This window comes from Poecilia reticulata, linkage group LG16, assembly GCF_000633615.1.
Source record: "Poecilia reticulata strain Guanapo linkage group LG16, Guppy_female_1.0+MT, whole genome shotgun sequence".
NCBI lineage: Eukaryota > Metazoa > Chordata > Actinopteri > Cyprinodontiformes > Poeciliidae > Poecilia > Poecilia reticulata.
This window is the reverse complement of record NC_024346.1, coordinates 16,928,957-16,945,992: the sequence shown is the minus strand read 5'-3', so window position 1 is coordinate 16,945,992 and position 17,036 is coordinate 16,928,957. Positions and strand designations below refer to the sequence as shown.

At 34.0% G+C, this 17,036-nt stretch overlaps 2 protein-coding genes across 2 annotated transcripts; both read right to left on the bottom strand.

Moving 5' to 3' along the window:
* Positions 1-4,440: 4,440 nt before the first annotated feature.
* Positions 4,441-8,507, bottom strand: LOC103478632 (C-reactive protein-like). The gene is made up of 5 exons (XM_008432601.2): positions 8,416-8,507; positions 8,205-8,259; positions 7,502-7,604; positions 7,108-7,405; positions 4,441-5,737 (listed from the first exon to the last, which is right to left on the bottom strand). The coding sequence occupies exons 2-5, from the start codon at positions 8,257-8,259 to the stop codon at positions 5,519-5,521; spliced, it is 675 nt and encodes a 224-aa protein (XP_008430823.1). The 5' UTR covers positions 8,416-8,507; the 3' UTR covers positions 4,441-5,518.
* Positions 8,508-10,134: 1,627 nt separating this feature from the next.
* LOC103478631 (jeltraxin-like) lies at positions 10,135-12,400 on the bottom strand. Its single transcript, XM_008432600.1, has 5 exons — positions 12,318-12,400; positions 12,063-12,117; positions 11,744-11,846; positions 10,775-11,072; positions 10,135-10,660 (listed from the first exon to the last, which is right to left on the bottom strand). The coding sequence occupies exons 2-5, from the start codon at positions 12,115-12,117 to the stop codon at positions 10,442-10,444; spliced, it is 675 nt and encodes a 224-aa protein (XP_008430822.1). The 5' UTR covers positions 12,318-12,400; the 3' UTR covers positions 10,135-10,441.
* Between the last annotated feature and the right edge of the window lie 4,636 nt (positions 12,401-17,036).

Genomic DNA, 17,036 nt, shown 5'->3' with positions numbered 1-17,036 from the left:
TAATTGAATTGCTTCAAATGGTAACAAGTATTAAGTTTATCCAACTTAACTTATTAAGTTTACTTAACTTGAAAATGTCAGTCCATCTTACTCAAATTATTTAGTTTACTAGTAAACTAAATGTAAACTTTTTAGAGCATCCTCTATGAAGTGTATTTTTAGAGTAGACTTATTGGAGTACACTCTAAAAAGTGTATTTGAAATAAATAATTTCAATGCCACGTTCATATCCTAAGTCTGATTTCATGATGTAAGCTTGACCCGGGACAGATCCTGCAGGATCCATGCGACACCACAGCACACTGGACAATGTGCTGTGGTGTTGCATAGAGCACAACTCACATAAGGAGACCTTAATCCTCGATTTGGCCGTCGCAGGTTCGATTCAGGCTTGATGACCTTAGCTGCATGTCTTCCTCATCTGTCATTGCCCACTTTCCTGTCTAATTACTCTCCAGTAAAGGCTGCTTAAAAACCCTGGCAAAAAAGAAAATTCTTCATTAATTTCCGTCTGTATTTGAAGTAAACTAAATAATTTGACTAAGACTGACTTAAATTTGGCAAGTTAAACCAACTTCAGGAATTCTGTTTAAAAAACTTAGTAAATTGAGTTTGATGAACTTAATGAATTGAGTCAGTCAATCATAATATATTAAGTTAGACAACTTAATGAATTTAGTTTTATGATCATAATACAGTAAATAGAGTTGGATAAACATAGTAAATTCAGTTTAAAAAACTTAATGAATTGAGTTTGATGAACTTAATAAATTGAGTTGGATGAACTTGATGAATTGAGTTGGTTAAAATTAATAAATTAAGTTGGATAAACTTAATTTAATTACTTGTTGCCAATTGAAACAAATAAATTAAGTTGGTGCAGCTCATTTCATTTTAGTGTGTATAGCTGTCCGGCTATGTTTAGACAAAGTTGCTTTACCAAATGGGAAGAATGGCTTTATTAAGTTAAAGTCATGATAAAGAACATTTGATCCAGGCAACAAGGAGAGACTGCTACAATTATAAAGAGACTAAAAAGGACAAATTGTGGGGCAACTCCAGATAATGTTGGGGCCTCATATAAAACCCTCCTACTTAGAATGTACTGGATATCTGAGAATTACATTGCATCTTTTCCCTTGTCCATGTTTTACATACTGACAGAAAATATATTTTTAGTTTGTGAGTATTATAATTCCTAAAAAATATTTAAAAATATGTATTTTCTAAATACAGAATTTCTATCAAATAATACTGATGTGAGCACCTTTTCCAATTTGTCTTTATTAAGTATAAAGGTATCTTAACATATTCAATCCTAAGTCGTGTCATAATTCAAGTGTTTACTATATTTTAGGTTTCAGGGGAAACTTGTTATTCAAGAAAGAGACAACAAATATACATTTTTATTATTGTTTAGTGGGAAGATTTATTTTATTAAATAAAAATGATCAGCATTTTGAACATCCATCGTCTAAGTTAGTACAATTACACAAATACACAATAAGCTTACTGAGTTACAAGTTTAATCCAAAAGTACTTTCTTGTAAAATGGTTCAGCGTTGATTCTGGGGTAACATTTCAAAACAGTATTAAAGTTTTTCACAACATGTGAAAGAATGAACATTTATTTAGTAATTATTGAGAAAGGGGCAAGTTTTGACAAGATTTTTTTCATGTAGAGTAAGACTCGTAGGAAAATGTATTTATAAATTACTGATGAAATTTGTTAAATCAAGTAAATAAACTGATTGATTGAATTAATGATCAGAAAGGTAAGAATTAGTGTAAGTATGATGATTAAATTGCTCTATCAACAGAATAATTAGTTTTGCTTTTCCTTGAGTAATGAGTAATCCGTAATCTACCAACAGAACTAAGCATTGTCCCTCCCATTAGTTCAAAATTAAATGACCAAATATTACAATCAATCAAATTTTATTTGTGTAGCACATTTCAGCAGCAAGGCATTTCCAAGTGCTTTACATCATAACAAACACAAAAACACAAAGTTATGCAACATAGAATCAACAATCAAAACATTACATTAAGTCAAGTGCTATTGTTAAATTCGCTATTAATTACGTTTCAATCCAACCTTGAACAGGTGGGTTTTTAGCCGAGATTTAAAGGAAGTCAGTGTTTCGGCTGTTTTACAGTTTTCTGGAAGTTTGTTCCAGATTTGTGGTGCATAGAAGCTGAAAGCCGCTTCTCCTTCTTTGGTTCTGGGGATGCAGAGCAGACCAAAACCAGAAGACCTGAGAGGTCTAGACCGTTGGTACAGCTACAAAAGATCTTTAATTTTATGGTGCTAAACTGTTCAGGGATTTATAAACTAACAGTATTTTAAAGACTATTCTCTGAGCTACAGGGAGCCAGTGTAGGGACTTTAAAACTGGTGCTATGTGCTTTTTAAGCACATAGCACATAGATTACTGACCAAATTTGAAAATAAATTTTCCAAAATTTATTTTCAAATTTTGGAAAATGTTATTTCTAACTTTTCTGCATCAGTTATAGTAACTGGAACATAGTGACTCTAAGTAAATATTCACATAATGATCAAAGTTCAAATTGGTTGTGGACCTTGGTGCTGACCATGTTTACATTTGTTAAATATTTGCTAACAAGCTCAGCCATTATAATTTGTTAAAACTATTGACATAAATGTTGTTAAATTAATCTTAAAATCTCTGTGTAATATGGTGAACAATCATTAAACAATCATCCTATTAACAGACATATTAGCCAATTAAATACTTGTTTGTAGTATCTCCCTAAAATAAAATATTCCTGCATTAAGAACAGTTGTCACAAAAACACTTGGAAGAAATGTTTTATACTTTTTTCTTGTCTGATATCTCAAAAATAACAACAACAACAGCAATAATAATAATAATAATAATAATAATAATAATAATAATAATAATAATAAATAACAAAGCACATAATAGCACCAACAAAAGAAACAGCAACATTTGTCATAAAAAGATCCCACACAAATCAAAATGTTTCCATTGTCAATTCTGTTTTATAAAGAGTTTTTTTTCCCCTACGTGAAACATTGACATTAATTCATTTAGCAGTTCATGTCACAGTTTTACCTGCTCTGAGTGGATAAGCACTCATAGTGTGTGCCGGCAGTCACGTATACAAATCTGTATTTGTGAGCAGAGGCACAAATACAGACTTGTTTGTCTGGGTAATTGTTAATGATTTGTGACATCTTTATTTTCATTGTAAAAATATAAAATATTGAATATGAATTAAATTAATGACTTAATAAATTAGGTTCATTTAACTTAATTGAATTGCTTCAATTGGTAACAAGTAATTCATCAAGTTAAACCAACTTAATAAATTAACTTCCAAACAGCAGAAATCTTGTTATCATGAATCCAAATAAATCCAGGATGTATTCCGCCGGGTGTGTTCCCGCAGGACGAGCGGGTTCTCCTGCGCCCAGGCTTCTGGTTGAGAAAATTTGATTAATAGCATTATCAAGAGACCAGTTAACCAGATCCATAATTTGTAAATTCAGAGGATGTGCAAAGAGAGGCTCCAAAGAAGCAGTGCAATAGCCAGCTTCTTTAGTAATAACCATTTCCTGGTTACGCTCTTTGTAACACGACATGTCTGTACTAAATAAATTCTTTATTGGTCTTTGATAGTATTTTAAGTAGCTGGTGTCCTCACAACCTATAAACCATTATAATACAAATAAACAGATACAAATGCTTGAATGTTGCCTCTAAAGAATTTCACAAATTTCACTTTTAATAATTCAAATAAATACACTTCTTGATAAAATTCTAATTTACTGAGACGTGCGCTATTATGGCTTCTCACTAAACACGTTGCTGATCTACTCTTGAGTTACATGCTCAGAATCTGTTCAAAATCAACAACTAAGCAGGCCTAGACTTTGGAACTATGACCCCTCTATGTTTTCCATTGCAACATCAACTGGCTTATTTTGTATATGCTTTCTAAAAGCACTGTACCTATTTCTTGTATAGAACATATTTAGATGTGTTTCTTCTAGATTATTTTTTGAACAAAACATTGACTGTCAAACTTTTTCAGACTCTATGTGCACAAAGCATCACTTTGTCAAACCTTTGCTTAGATTTCATAATAAGCAAAGTCCAAATTTAAGTGTTTTCCTGTTTCTTTTTTCAAAACTTTGTTCAGATTTGTTTTCATATTCTCTTTGTTTACAATGGTCGTTTTTTCGTCATGCTTTCTAAATAAATGATACAAACATGTTTATTTAAAATAACAAACGTAGTGATATAAAAAGTCAAATTCTAGAGTCAACCTTAAATTCATGGACAACAAATCTAATAATAAAAATGCCTACATATACAGTATCTACACATTGAGGTTGTAATTTCTATATGTTTGTTTTCTAGATACAAACATATCTAGAACTGTGTGTGTACTAGATTGAATCTTTATTTTAGCTACAATGAAAGTAATTCACATTGTACAGCATTTATCTGTTTCTAATGTGCAACAGCTGAAGCAAACATAGTTGTCCTGCCGTTTTCGGACAAAGTTGTACTATAAAAGCAGAATAAAAAGGATAACTTGTGGGTGAACTTAGGACGATAAAAGAACTTTGTGAATAATAAACAATACAAAAACCTGAAATGTTTAAAAAAATTGATCAAATATCTGTAAAAAGGTCATGCCTATTTTATTGCAGGTTTGCAAGATTTTACAGTTTTCCTAAGTCAATTTTTTGCATTTCCCATGACAGAATTGAAATTGTGCACATCATAGAAACTCATTCTTTTGAGCAAGTTGCAAGTTCTTTTCTTCATAATGTAATTGTGTATAATTCTCAGTTTTTTTCCACATTTTTAATTGCTCATGTCATGTTATAGAGACATTTCCATCACTTCTGGAATGGATGATAATTCAAAGAACGTCTGTGGATGAAGAAGACGACTGAGGTAGTCTGCTTTTAAATCAAGCCATGATTCATTTTTTGGTTAAACTGATATATTAGCAGACTTACCATGAGGCTCAGGAGGAGCACGGAAAATGTTACGGTTTGGCAGCGAGGAAGTGGGCAGCTTGTCCCGTCAGACCATCAATGGCTGAAACCGCAGACGAAAAATAAACTTTCTAAAAGTTAATGTGCGGTCAATACGCCGCTGGACCGTGCACAGAGTAAAAAACTTGTGGGGTCTAAAAGACCCCGTTTCTTAAGACCGCCGGAGGGTTTAAATTATTAAAAATCATTAATTTGTAAATAAAAACTCACAAATTTGCACAAAAGAGAATTACGTATTCCAGACAACTTTTACTTTTTCACACAAATGTTTTTAAGTGCTTTAAATGATACTTTGAAATAAAAAAAAAAACAAAAAACGAGCACCGTCCAATTTAATTCACAGTTATGCCAATCACAAATCTATAGTTAAGCAAATAATTCAAAAATAATGATTCAATAATGGTTACTGGAAATGTATGAGTTGCTGTTGTGATCAAATTGTTCTAAAATGGGTTAGTAACAAACGGTTACTTTATGTTCAAGCAACACTTTGTCTACAATCTGATAGTCCAGAGCCCTCCAGTTCAACACATTCCCTGGTGTGAAGTTTCGTTCATCCACATAATTCTGGATCTCACAGGCAGAGAGGACGTAATCCCACATATGGACGTCAGACATCATGCCAACCAAAGACTGCTTGATGTCAAACCCGCCACCATGGCTGTCCTGCTCCTGTTGGAAATGCAAAGTTTTAATGGTTTTTTTTATTATTGAAAAATAGAAAAAAAAGGCCATTAATGATTTGAATCAAATGTTATGTCATCAAAGTTATAAACCACACATTTTCAACTGGTCTGTAAAGATTAGCTTTTTGTGCGATAGCTCATGACTTTTAATACTAAACACATGTTCTGCTTAGATGTCTTTAATATGAAATGTTGTGCAACAGATTTATGGGGAAAAAAACATAATTGTTAAGCTAGAACTTTTAAGGAGGTCATATTTACTCCTACAGAAATACATGCAATATGCGCAACACTCAATACATCCAGTAGTTGTAGCATTTAGCCAGAACCTTGAACACCTAAGAAGCATCATGACCAAAGTAAAATGTTGCTTATTCAGTTTTATTGCTTATTGAATAAGTAATTGTTTAATGCAGAGGTTTTTACTGATTTTGGGTTAAGCTACTGCTTGTTTGAAATTTTAACATTGTTTATATCACAGTGGTCTATGTTAAGACAACTGTATCATTTGTGTATGATATTTTGGATTAAAACCAGCCTCTACATCCTCGTTAAAATGCTAGATTTTTTGTGATTCACATAAGTTCACTTGCAAACCCTGGGTGTGATTACCTGTACAATTACGAAACCACTTGAACAGAACCTGTCTGACGAGATGGAGGTGTTTGAGTTTTGATCATTTTGGCCCCATTATTTAAAGAATCACAGGCACTGCCAGGAGTGCCATTGATATTTGCGATTCTGGAAAGCTAAGATCAACGTACAGCTATTTGGAACAAACTCGAACTACAGTGAGAATTATTGTCCACAAACAGAGAAAACATGGGTTTGTCGTGATCCTTGCCAGAATTGGCCAGCCTACCTAATCTTCTCTAATTCACTTATGAGGTCATACAGTAGCTAAGTACAGCATCTAAAACTCTGCAGGCATGATTTGCTCCAGTTAAGGTTAGTATTCATAATTCAATAATAGCAAAGAGATAGGGCAAAAATGGCCTCTATGGGAGAGTTTTAAGGTCAAAACCACCAGTTATCACAGATATACTATATTGATGACCTAAAACATTTCACTGTGAAAAAACCAGAATGGGTAGTTTTGATGTAATATGGAGATCTTCTCAACACAGAAAGACACAGTGACAAATTATAAATGATCTACTTATATTTTATAATTTTACCGAAGTCTACCCAGTTTAACCTAAATTTACCCAACTTTAGTTCTATTTTGTTTCAAAGTTTTTATGCTTATCAACCTGTCAAAAAATGGATAAAGTGACTCATAGATTGCACAGAGACTAAAAATGACAAATGTTCGAGTTGTTTGTTCTATTCTTCAGTGAATAAAGGAAATTTTACCTGTCCCACAATAATATTGACAGGTCCACCAATGCTTGACCCAGAATTTGTGAATTTTCTGATCGAAGGCTGTCCATTGAACCACAGCTGTGTCAGTCCAGTCGTCCCGTCCCATGTGGTGCAGATAGAGTGCCACGTGTTGGGCTTGTAGTCACGGCCTCCGTACTCAGCCTTTTTATTCTTAATGTGTGCCTCCATTTCTTTATTGGTGTTATCCCAGAAAATCAAAAAGTCATTGGCATTATTGGGTGTGGACAAGGAGAACAGCCCGTGGTCTCTCTTGAGGTCTGTAAATGATCTGTTACAATGACAGACATAAAGCGTTGCATAATGTGTCTCACTCACAAGGATGAAGAATGTTCTTCTACATAACTCATATTTAAAGCTGCAGTACCTGTGGCAAACAGTTATGGCATTAAAATCTCTTCCTGATGTGTTAAACTTCACATAAGCACTGTTGGTTTCCAGTGGAAAGGTGAACATCTTACCAGAAAGATCTGAAAATGTAAAATGTATTCATATTTCCTTATTTTAGTCATAAACACATTTGAATACCTGATTTGCAAATGTCAAATGTAGTCTTATCTTTTGAAAGTAATGGGAAATAGGGAGAAAAATTTGTAATATCTTTCAGGAGACCAAAATATTCTAAATGTAAAGCATGATTTTATGGCAAGCCATATACATTATGCATAATTCAAAGGCAAAAGCAGTTTACAAATGACTAAAGTCATTCAGTTATTATTATTATTGTTTTTTTTTTTGTTTTTGTTTTTTGCTGGTTTCCTTTTTTCTTAGAAATACTTTAAATGACAGATTAAAACAGCATTGCTGTTTTCTCTTGCCAGGAAGTACAAAATAACAAGTAAAATTCCCATTTTGTTATAGTTATTGTTTGCTATGCTTGACCTTTCTGTGAAATCTGTAGCTTCTTTAGTTCATTACAAAAGGCAATCAAGATTGCAAAAAATACACACTTAATAGTTAAGATAATCATTTCAAGTAGTTATTCTATTTTCTTCTTTAATCTTCTAATATGAAGTAAACATGATTATATATATATATATAGGCATAGATATACTGTATATAAGAAATACCTTGTGTTAGGGCAGCACAGGCTGTCGTCATCAGAAGCAGAAGCAGCACCTTCATCTGATTAAAGAATAAAATTAACATTACTGACAAGTTTTCATCACACAAACCTGAAAGTTAAAGTGTCCTTTGCATTTTTCCAATAAACAACACAAGACAAAATAGTAAATATGGACATTGATTAATTTTCTGCTGAATTTGAATTCATGCTCTTACCTTAAAACCTGTGCAGTGACTTTGTTGGCACCAATGGACAGAGTCAATGTTTCTACTCACATCCTCCCTATTTCAACAAAGTTTTCAGTGTGAACTTCCTTAAACCAGTTCTTCTTTTTTTGTGACACACAGAAATCTTAACCTCTTTGACACACAAACTATGGGATGTTTATGTTGATGTCGAAATAGTTCTTGCACATCCAGGAAATGCCTAAAATGTGACATTTTTAATTTTTTTTCTTAAACCCACAGCACAGATGTTAACAGTATGTTCTATGTTTTTTGTAGTTTCGGTACTTCCCTTGTTTACACATGCTACACAAGTTTTAAGTGTGAATATCCCTTCAGGGCTTTTTACTGCAAACCGTTTCCTGGCAGGAAAATTTTGCAGCAGAAAACTTCTTGTCATTAATCAATCACGTTACTGCATTAATGTTTTTTTGCTTTTTGTTGGCAAAAACTGCATAGACAAATTCCTCCAGAATGTAGAAAGAAAATAATTTGACATGCAAATTATCTTGACCTGATGTGAAATTGCTTACCATTATCACATTTTGTGACTATTGAATTTAGTCTTTTTTTTTTTACTTTATCAAGTCATTGGCACATGGATCATTAGTGCTCAGCACATGTGAAGCTGTACAGCTTCAACATAATTAACTTATTGCTTTTAGCCGTCTTGAGAAGTGATATTATATGCATCAGTGGAACTTACTTGTACTTAGCTCTTTAATGTGTATGTTTCTCCCTTATGTTGCATTTGCTTTCATTTTAGTTTGTATTTGTGCCAGTTTAGAAAATGGCTAAAAGTCTAGATTACCTCACACCATTTTACAAAGTATCTGTTGAAGTAAAACTTGTGTATCTACTGTCTGTTTGAGATGCCAACAACTGAGGTGTTTCTTAAATCCCTTTTAGATTTGTGAAAGATTATCAGAGTTTGTGGACATAATGACGTTTCACTGAGACCAATGTCACACAGCTGATTCACATTTCTACATAAATACCATCTAAAATCCTTTAGCAAAAATTAAACTTTATGAAGCTTCCTACTGTCCTACAGTAAATTAAAAGTAGAGAAAATGCTTCTCATTTGGTGGAGCATCAGATTCACGTTAAGATTAGATGCAGGCTGTTTCAATGTCTATCGAGGACAAATTAAATTATTGCATGAAATAATCAGATAAAATAATCTTGGACTCCTTGTTTAGTGTATGGGTGAGTAGATGATAACTATTGAAATGAATCACAAAACTTTTAAGGCCACAGCAGAAGGACACTACAATCTTAACTCTGAATGCAAACTTAAGAGAAAGGATTTCCTTCGTGATTTTTTCTAAAAACTTGCTAACAGCAAGCGTGGCGTCTCCATGGGATTTGCTATGAACAAGAAAGAAGATAAAGAGAAGTGATGGTACACAAATCAGGATTCAGTTGTTATAGAGTAGATCGAGTTAAACAAACTGAGGGTGGGTGATCTGATTACTGGGCCAAGAACAGGACAATAATATTGCAATATTATAAACAATTATCACCTGGACCAGATCATTTAATTGTTAATCTTCGGGAGAACAATCTGAGTTATCTATTACGGTTCTGGACTATGTTTTGCTTCCATCAAACCACAGATAGCGAGATGCCTAAGTTAACTCTTCAAGTCTAAAAGCGAATTTGGACGATCGAGTATCTCTTCTGAGGGAGAAAAGCACCAGACACCAGTCTATTCACAGGCATTTCTCATTTATTAATAGGCAAAACAAAGCTTTTATAAGAACAGATAGTTACAATTTACCTCTCCCTCACATAAAAGCTGGTGGTGTGACAGGAAGACAGTGTGTCGTACTCATTATATACCAGTGCTTGGGCTCACAGGAGAATGTGAGTGGGTGGAGAGTGTGTTATTCTTTTCCCATGAAAAGCATGTCTCAAAAGAAGCAACAAAAAAATATAAAAAGAGCAATGATTTAATATCAGGCATTCTTTTATGATTGAGACTTTTTCTTAGTAATGGTATTAATTTGACAGTTTAAATACAAACCATTACTTTATTCTCCACCATCACTTTTTCTACTAGCTGATAATCCAGAGCCGCCCAATTCAGCACATTTCCCGGAGTGAAGTTCTGTTCATCCACGTATTTCTGGATCTGACAGGCAGAGAGGACGTAATCCCACATGTGGACATCAGACAACATCCCAACGAAGGACTGCTTGGTGTCAAACCCGCCGCCATGACTGTCCTGCTCCTGTTGGAAAATTGTTTTTAAAAGTAATTAACAAAAAATAACTATTTTGAAATATATTTGTGAAGTTTAATATTAATAAGAATTATGGAATATGGAGGATGACTGACAATTTACCTGCCCTAACATAATTATGAGAGATCCTGTGATGTTTGATCCAGAGCTGGTAAATTTTCTAACTGATGGTTGTCCATCCAACCACAGCTGCACCAGTCCAGACGCGGAGTCCCAGGTGGCGCAGACAGAGTGCCATGTGTTTATCTTGTAGTCAGTTTTTCCAAATACTGCATTTTTATCGTGGGTATAAATCTCCAATTCTTTGTCAGCGCTATCCCACATAACCATAAAGCTATTGGAAAAACTGGGTACAGCCAAAGAAAATAGGACGTGGGATCTTTGGAGGTCTGTAAAGGATCTGAGGGGAAAACAAAAACAACGCCTGTTACATGATATACTTCACAGAGATAAAATATATATATAAAGGTTCCTTTACAGAATTGTTTGAAAGAATCAAACCCTCCACTATTTTTAATTTAGATTTTACTTTTTGAAATCTTTTGAAACCACGTGACATAAGATTTCTTCACAAGATTTCCATGCATACATTTTATGATCAGCTGAAGTATCATCAAATGCATTATTGAAGGAAACAGCATGTCTGTTTGATTTTTTTTTTTTTTTTTTTTTACATTTCTTAAACAAAGACCTTTGGGACACTGGTCATCTGCTAAAGATTTCTTTTTTCATTCAAAAGCTTTTCTTTTGTCATCCACTTTTCACTGTTTTTGAATTGTTAAACATTTATTGCACTGCTGTGGTCATGACCAGGTACATGACAAGGCAGTCAAAAACATTGACAAATCTTCAAAATTCTCGTAAAGCTACAGCTTGAGACCATCTGAAAAATGTCAATGAACTTTTTATGCTTGGAAGCAAGTTAACAAGAATTTATCAGAGGGGAGGTTAAAACTTTTTACAAGGTAAAAAGTTTACCATGTTTACTCTAAAAAACTTTTGGTAACTTTTAAAAGTTTTTGGTAACTTTTTACCAACTTTTTGCATGGTAAAAAGTTTACTCTACAATACCTTTGACAAACAGTTACTGCATTAAAATCCTGTTTTGTAGTTCTTAGCTTCACATGAGCTGTGTTGGTTTCAAGTGGGAAGGTGAACATCTTGCCAGACAGATCTGCAAGGAAAATAACAGAGAATAATAGAAGTTGCCTTTTTTTAAAGGATATGTTAAAAATAACTTTTGACAGGTTTAGTAGACGGTAAACAAATGCTATAAAAACATTAATAACAAAAAAAAAATTCTAACAAGCTCAAAATTTAAAGCAAATCTAAAACAAGCCAGCTATAATTCTTACAGTTTACTTTTCATGAATGATAAAAGTCCATTTACCATTGGTTACTGCAGCACATGCTGTCAGCATTCCCACTAAGAGCAGCAGCCTCATCTAACAAAAGAGACACAAATATGTAGAAAACGTTAAGATCCCATTGCTCTTTAGAAATCCCAAATATACTCGAGCTGATCTAAAACCACACTTTCAATACAGCTTGAAGGAAATTGAAAAGAAACAGTAGAGAAACAGATGCTTTTGTAAAAATGTTTAGCCATTACATTTCTTGCCAAAGTTAAAAATAGTGGCCTTACCTTAGAAATCAGTGTGAAGACTTTGATGCAGCTCTGAGAGGTTTGTGCTTTTATACTCAGTCATATCATGACTCTGTCCAGTCATTTTTGTGAACACTTCCTTGATCTGGTTCTCTTTTTTGTTTTTTTATCAGACCTGCTAACGGTGCTGTTTTTATCTCTTGATAAGCTAAATCTAGAGGCTCATTAACCTGATCAACCCGTAACTTGATAAAATAGTTCTCATTCATAGCTGCATGTATTAAGCAACATAAGACTGATGTATGTTTGAGTGGAACTTTGATTCTTAGTTGCAATACAAAGAAAACAAAAAGAGGAGAATTACTTGGCAAAATAGAAATATATATATTAAATCAAGCAGTGTTTCATATTCCAAAACTCTCTTTTCTGCTATGAAACACATTCAGATATTTCAAGACATTCGAAATTCCACAAAATCTTTAACTATTTTCATTCATCCATCCATTTTCTTTACACCCTTGTCCCTTAGTGGGGTAAGGAGGTGCTGGTGCCTATCTCCAGCTAACGTTCCGGGTGAGAGGCGGGGTCACCCTGGACAAGTCGCCAGTCTGTCGCAGGGCAACACAGAGAGACAGACAACCATGCACACACACACTCACACCAAAGGACAATTTGGAGAGGCCAATTAATCTGACAGTCATGTTTTTGGACTGTGGGAGGAAACTGGAGTACCCGAAGAAAACCCAAGCATGCACAGGGAGAACATGCAGACCGGGGCTGGGAATCGAACCCAGAACCTTCTTGTTTCAAGGCAACAGCTCTACCAACTGCACCACTTTAACTATTTTGTGTTATATATCTATACACATTTTACTTCAAATCAACCAAGTTTTCACACTCCAAAACTCTTTTCTGCTATGAAACACACTCATTTCAAAAGACAAAGATTCAACAGCTACTTGAATTCAACATAATCTTGTTTTTATTAAGTGAAGGGTTACATTAGTTTAAAGGTGTTGTTTTTTTGTGTGTGTGTGTGTGCATGACTGAAATGGAAACTGCTGAGTTTACATTCTTTGAGACTTACAGCCTCCAGTGCTGCACCCTTCACAATATTAAACACATTTAATACATTTCTTGATTTATATATATGATTCAAATGGTATGAAAAACTATGGCTTTAACTGTTTTTCCACAGTATTTACTTGCACATGAAGTTAAGACTTAGTGAAATTTAATTACTCTTCCATTATTGAAGACATTCAAATCACTCTAGTGATAAAATGTGAATCACTGCAACTGAAAATCATATAACTAGACAAAAAAAACATAAAAAATTCTTAGTTGTCATTACAATTAAATGTTTCAGATCACAGAAAGCTATTTCTCATATGATGTCTTGATAAGACATTTACATTATCTTCTGTCCATTTATTATCTCCAGTTCTCACTTTAATACTTTCTAAATGATTCTTTTTATTTCTGCTTTTTATTTTTATTTTAGACATAACACTAAACTTGTTTTATTTGTTTCTGCTCAGCAGTTTTTTAAATGGGGAAGTGCTTTAGCTTAGTCTTGTAAAATAATCATGTGAAGGTTTTTGATTTGTATTTTATGACTTTTATGGATTTAGATATTTTGTTGGAGTCAACACCTTCACTAAAGGAGAATGAGATGTGTGTTTTGTCAAGTTTTAAGGCTTCTCTTTTGTTAAACAAAACTTGTTTTGAATTTCTTAAACTTTTCATAGGACAAAATTCTGCGAAAAATCAATGAAAATTTAACTGAAATAGCTCTTTTTACCTCTCTGCTTTACCTCAGGTCCGATTGTGTTTTTATTTAACCAGTTATGTGACAGATGAAGCATTAACAAATTCACAGTCAGCATAACACATAACTGTAAGCATTCAGCAAACACATTAAGAGTTCGTAATATGCAGCAGTTATTGCAGAAATTGATTGTATTCTGAAAACAGGTCAGTGGAAATGTAATTTTATAAATGTAGATCTTGAAAATGTCATTTATTTCAGTAATTTAGTTGTAAACGTGAAAGTCATTCCAAAGACTCTTGAGTTTTAATTCTACTTTATTTTAATTATTATGACTTACAGCAAATGAAACACCAAAAATTAGCTTCTTGGAAAATGTGAATTTGACATTAATGTAGTAAAAACTAAATTTTAATTCAGAAATGTCAGCCTGCTGACTGTATTGTTCAGTATATACACCTAATACTATGAATAATATGAATTACTGATTTATTGTAGCATTATGTGAAGATGCTATTCCTGTTTCCTGTGCACCTTTTAATGATTATGTTTTTCTTACACTTAATTTTGTTATTGTTACACTAGTATACAGCATTTGGTAAACAGGCAGCTTTGTAAACAATTTTTAACTTTTTTCATTGATTTATAATGATATTCTAATTTTTGAGACATAATTTTTTTGTGAACACCAATGTAGACAGTGTACTTCTAGTAGACTTTACAGTTGACTAAAAATACAGAAGTATAAATGACAAATTCAGCAAACAACAGTCATCCCATTTCACTGGAATCACTCTGACGCCCTCTGACTGCTGATTCTGTGATTTCTGCTCTATAAATGTAATCATCAGCACTTTTTGCATATTGCTTTCAATGCAAGTCCAAAACGGCTGATTTGAGTTCATTTAGAAAACTACAGGAGAAATATTAGAATCAAAATGGCAAAAAAATGGGTTATTTCCAGTATCTCTTTATTGATACTTAGAATTACATAACTGCTTTAATGAAGTCATATGGATTCAAAAGTTGCTTTTTTTATATGTTTGTCAGTTTTGCAGTAATTCTTGAAGACACAAGGATAGATCATATCTGCAAAACTGATTTTTTTTTCTTTATCCAATTACTTGTGTTTACTCTCTTTCCATTGTATAATGTAAAATGTATGGGTCTTTTGCTAGTTATTCACTGCGGCAACAATGATATACTTCTTTTAACAAATAAAACGCACAAAAAATTATCAATATAAAAGCAACAAAGACATGAGAAATGATCCCATGTTGAACTGTTTCGACCATCTTGCTACAAGAAAGATTCACTCCAAACCAGCACTGTTAATCTGAAATTATTATTTAATGTGACAAAGTTCTGCAGACTCTGAGGATTTTCTGGGCTTAATAATCTCCTCATCATTAATCTTCCTCTAGAAAACAAAACTTGTCATGATTATACGGGTGAGTTGCCTCTGTAAAGGCGTTTTCATCAAACAAGTACAGCTTGTAAAATCAGTAACTCGTCTTCTAATAACAGTTTATATGATGAGTTCTAGTGCTGTGTTGCACTCCCCATTATGTTATGTTTAATTAATTATACTTTGTTTCCTAAATTTTTTCCTAATTGTTTCTCGTCTTTGCGGGGCTTAATTTTCCTTCAGAAAATATGGAGAAATGCACTGAAAATGGAGGATTTGCCAGTTCCCAATCAGTAGCGGCGCACCATAAAGCATTTGTGCTCAAGGTACCAAAATGGCTGGGAGCAGTCATGTAGCTATGATCATTTTTGATAATTGAAATAGCAATAACATTTGTATTGTAAATAGCTTATTTTTGCTGTTAAACAATAACAAAACAATTATTTTTGCAAATCAGCTTGGATTTGTTTACATATACAGGTCCTTCTCAAAAAACTAGCATATTGTAATAAAGTTCATTATTTTCCATAATGTAATGATAAAAATTACACTGTCATATATTTTTGATTCATTGCACACCAACTGAAATATTTCAGGTCTTTTAATACTGATGATTTTGGCATACAGCTCATGAATACCCAAAATCCCTGTCTCAAAAAATTAGCATATTTCATCTGACCAATAAATGAAATGTGTTTTAATACCAAAAAAGTCAACCTTCAAATAATTATGTTCAGTTATGCACTCAATACTTGGTCAGGAATCCTTTTGCAGCCTTCAATGCGGCATGGCATGTAGGTAATCAGCCTGTGGCCCTGCTGAAGTGTTATGGAGCCCAAGATGCTTCGATGGCGGCTTTAAGCTCATCCAGAGTCTTGGGTCTTGAGTCTCTCAACTTTCTCTTCACAATATCCCACAGATTCTCTATGTGGTTCAGGGCAGGAGAATTGGCAGGCCAATTGAGCACAGTAACACCATGGTCAGTGGTTTTGGCACTGTGAGCAGATGCCAGGCTGTGTTGAAAAAATAAATCTTCATCTCCATAAAGCTTTTCAGCAGATTGAAGCATGAAGTGCTCCAAAATCTCCTGATAGCTGCTACATTGACCCTGCCCTTCATGAAACACAGTGGACCGACACCAGCAGCTGACATGGCACCCAGACCATCACTGACTGTGGGTACTTGACACTGGACTTCTGGCCTTTTGGCATTTCCTTCTCCCCAGTCTTCCTCCAGACTCTGGTACCTTGATTTATGAATGACATGCAAAATTTGCTTTCATCCGGAAAAAGTATTTTGGACCACTGAGCAACAGTCCAGTGCTGCTTCTCTGTTGCCCAGGCCATGCGCTTCTGCCAATGTTTCTGGTTCAAAAGTGGCTTGACCTTTGACCTGGGGAATGCAGCACCTGTAGCCYCTTTCCTGCACACGCCTGTGCACGGTGGCTCTGGATGTTTCTACTCCAGACTCAGTCCACTGCTTCCGCAGGTCCCCCAAGGTCTGGAATCGGCCCTTCTCCACAATCTTCCTCAGGGTCCGGTCACCTCTCCTCGTTGTGCAGCTTTTTCTGCCACACTTT

Bases quoted from the DNA above. Each gene is read 5' to 3' on its own strand.
- LOC103478632 (XM_008432601.2), bottom strand. From the start codon at position 8,259: ATGAAGGTGCTGCTTCTGCTTCTGATGACGACAGCCTGTGCTGCCCTA. The intron at 7,605-8,204 runs GTATTTCTTATA...TTACATTTTCAG, and splicing joins CTGTGCTGCCCTAACACAAG to ATCTTTCTGGTAAGATGTTC. The intron at 7,406-7,501 runs GTACTGCAGCTT...TCATTGTAACAG, and splicing joins GCCATAACTGTTTGCCACAG to ATCATTTACAGACCTCAAGA.
- LOC103478631 (XM_008432600.1), bottom strand. From the start codon at position 12,117: ATGAGGCTGCTGCTCTTAGTGGGAATGCTGACAGCATGTGCTGCAGTA. The intron at 11,073-11,743 runs GTATTGTAGAGT...TTTTCCCCTCAG, and splicing joins GCAGTAACTGTTTGTCAAAG to ATCCTTTACAGACCTCCAAA. The intron at 10,661-10,774 runs GTAAATTGTCAG...ATTTTCCAACAG, and splicing joins TCATAATTATGTTAGGGCAG to GAGCAGGACAGTCATGGCGG.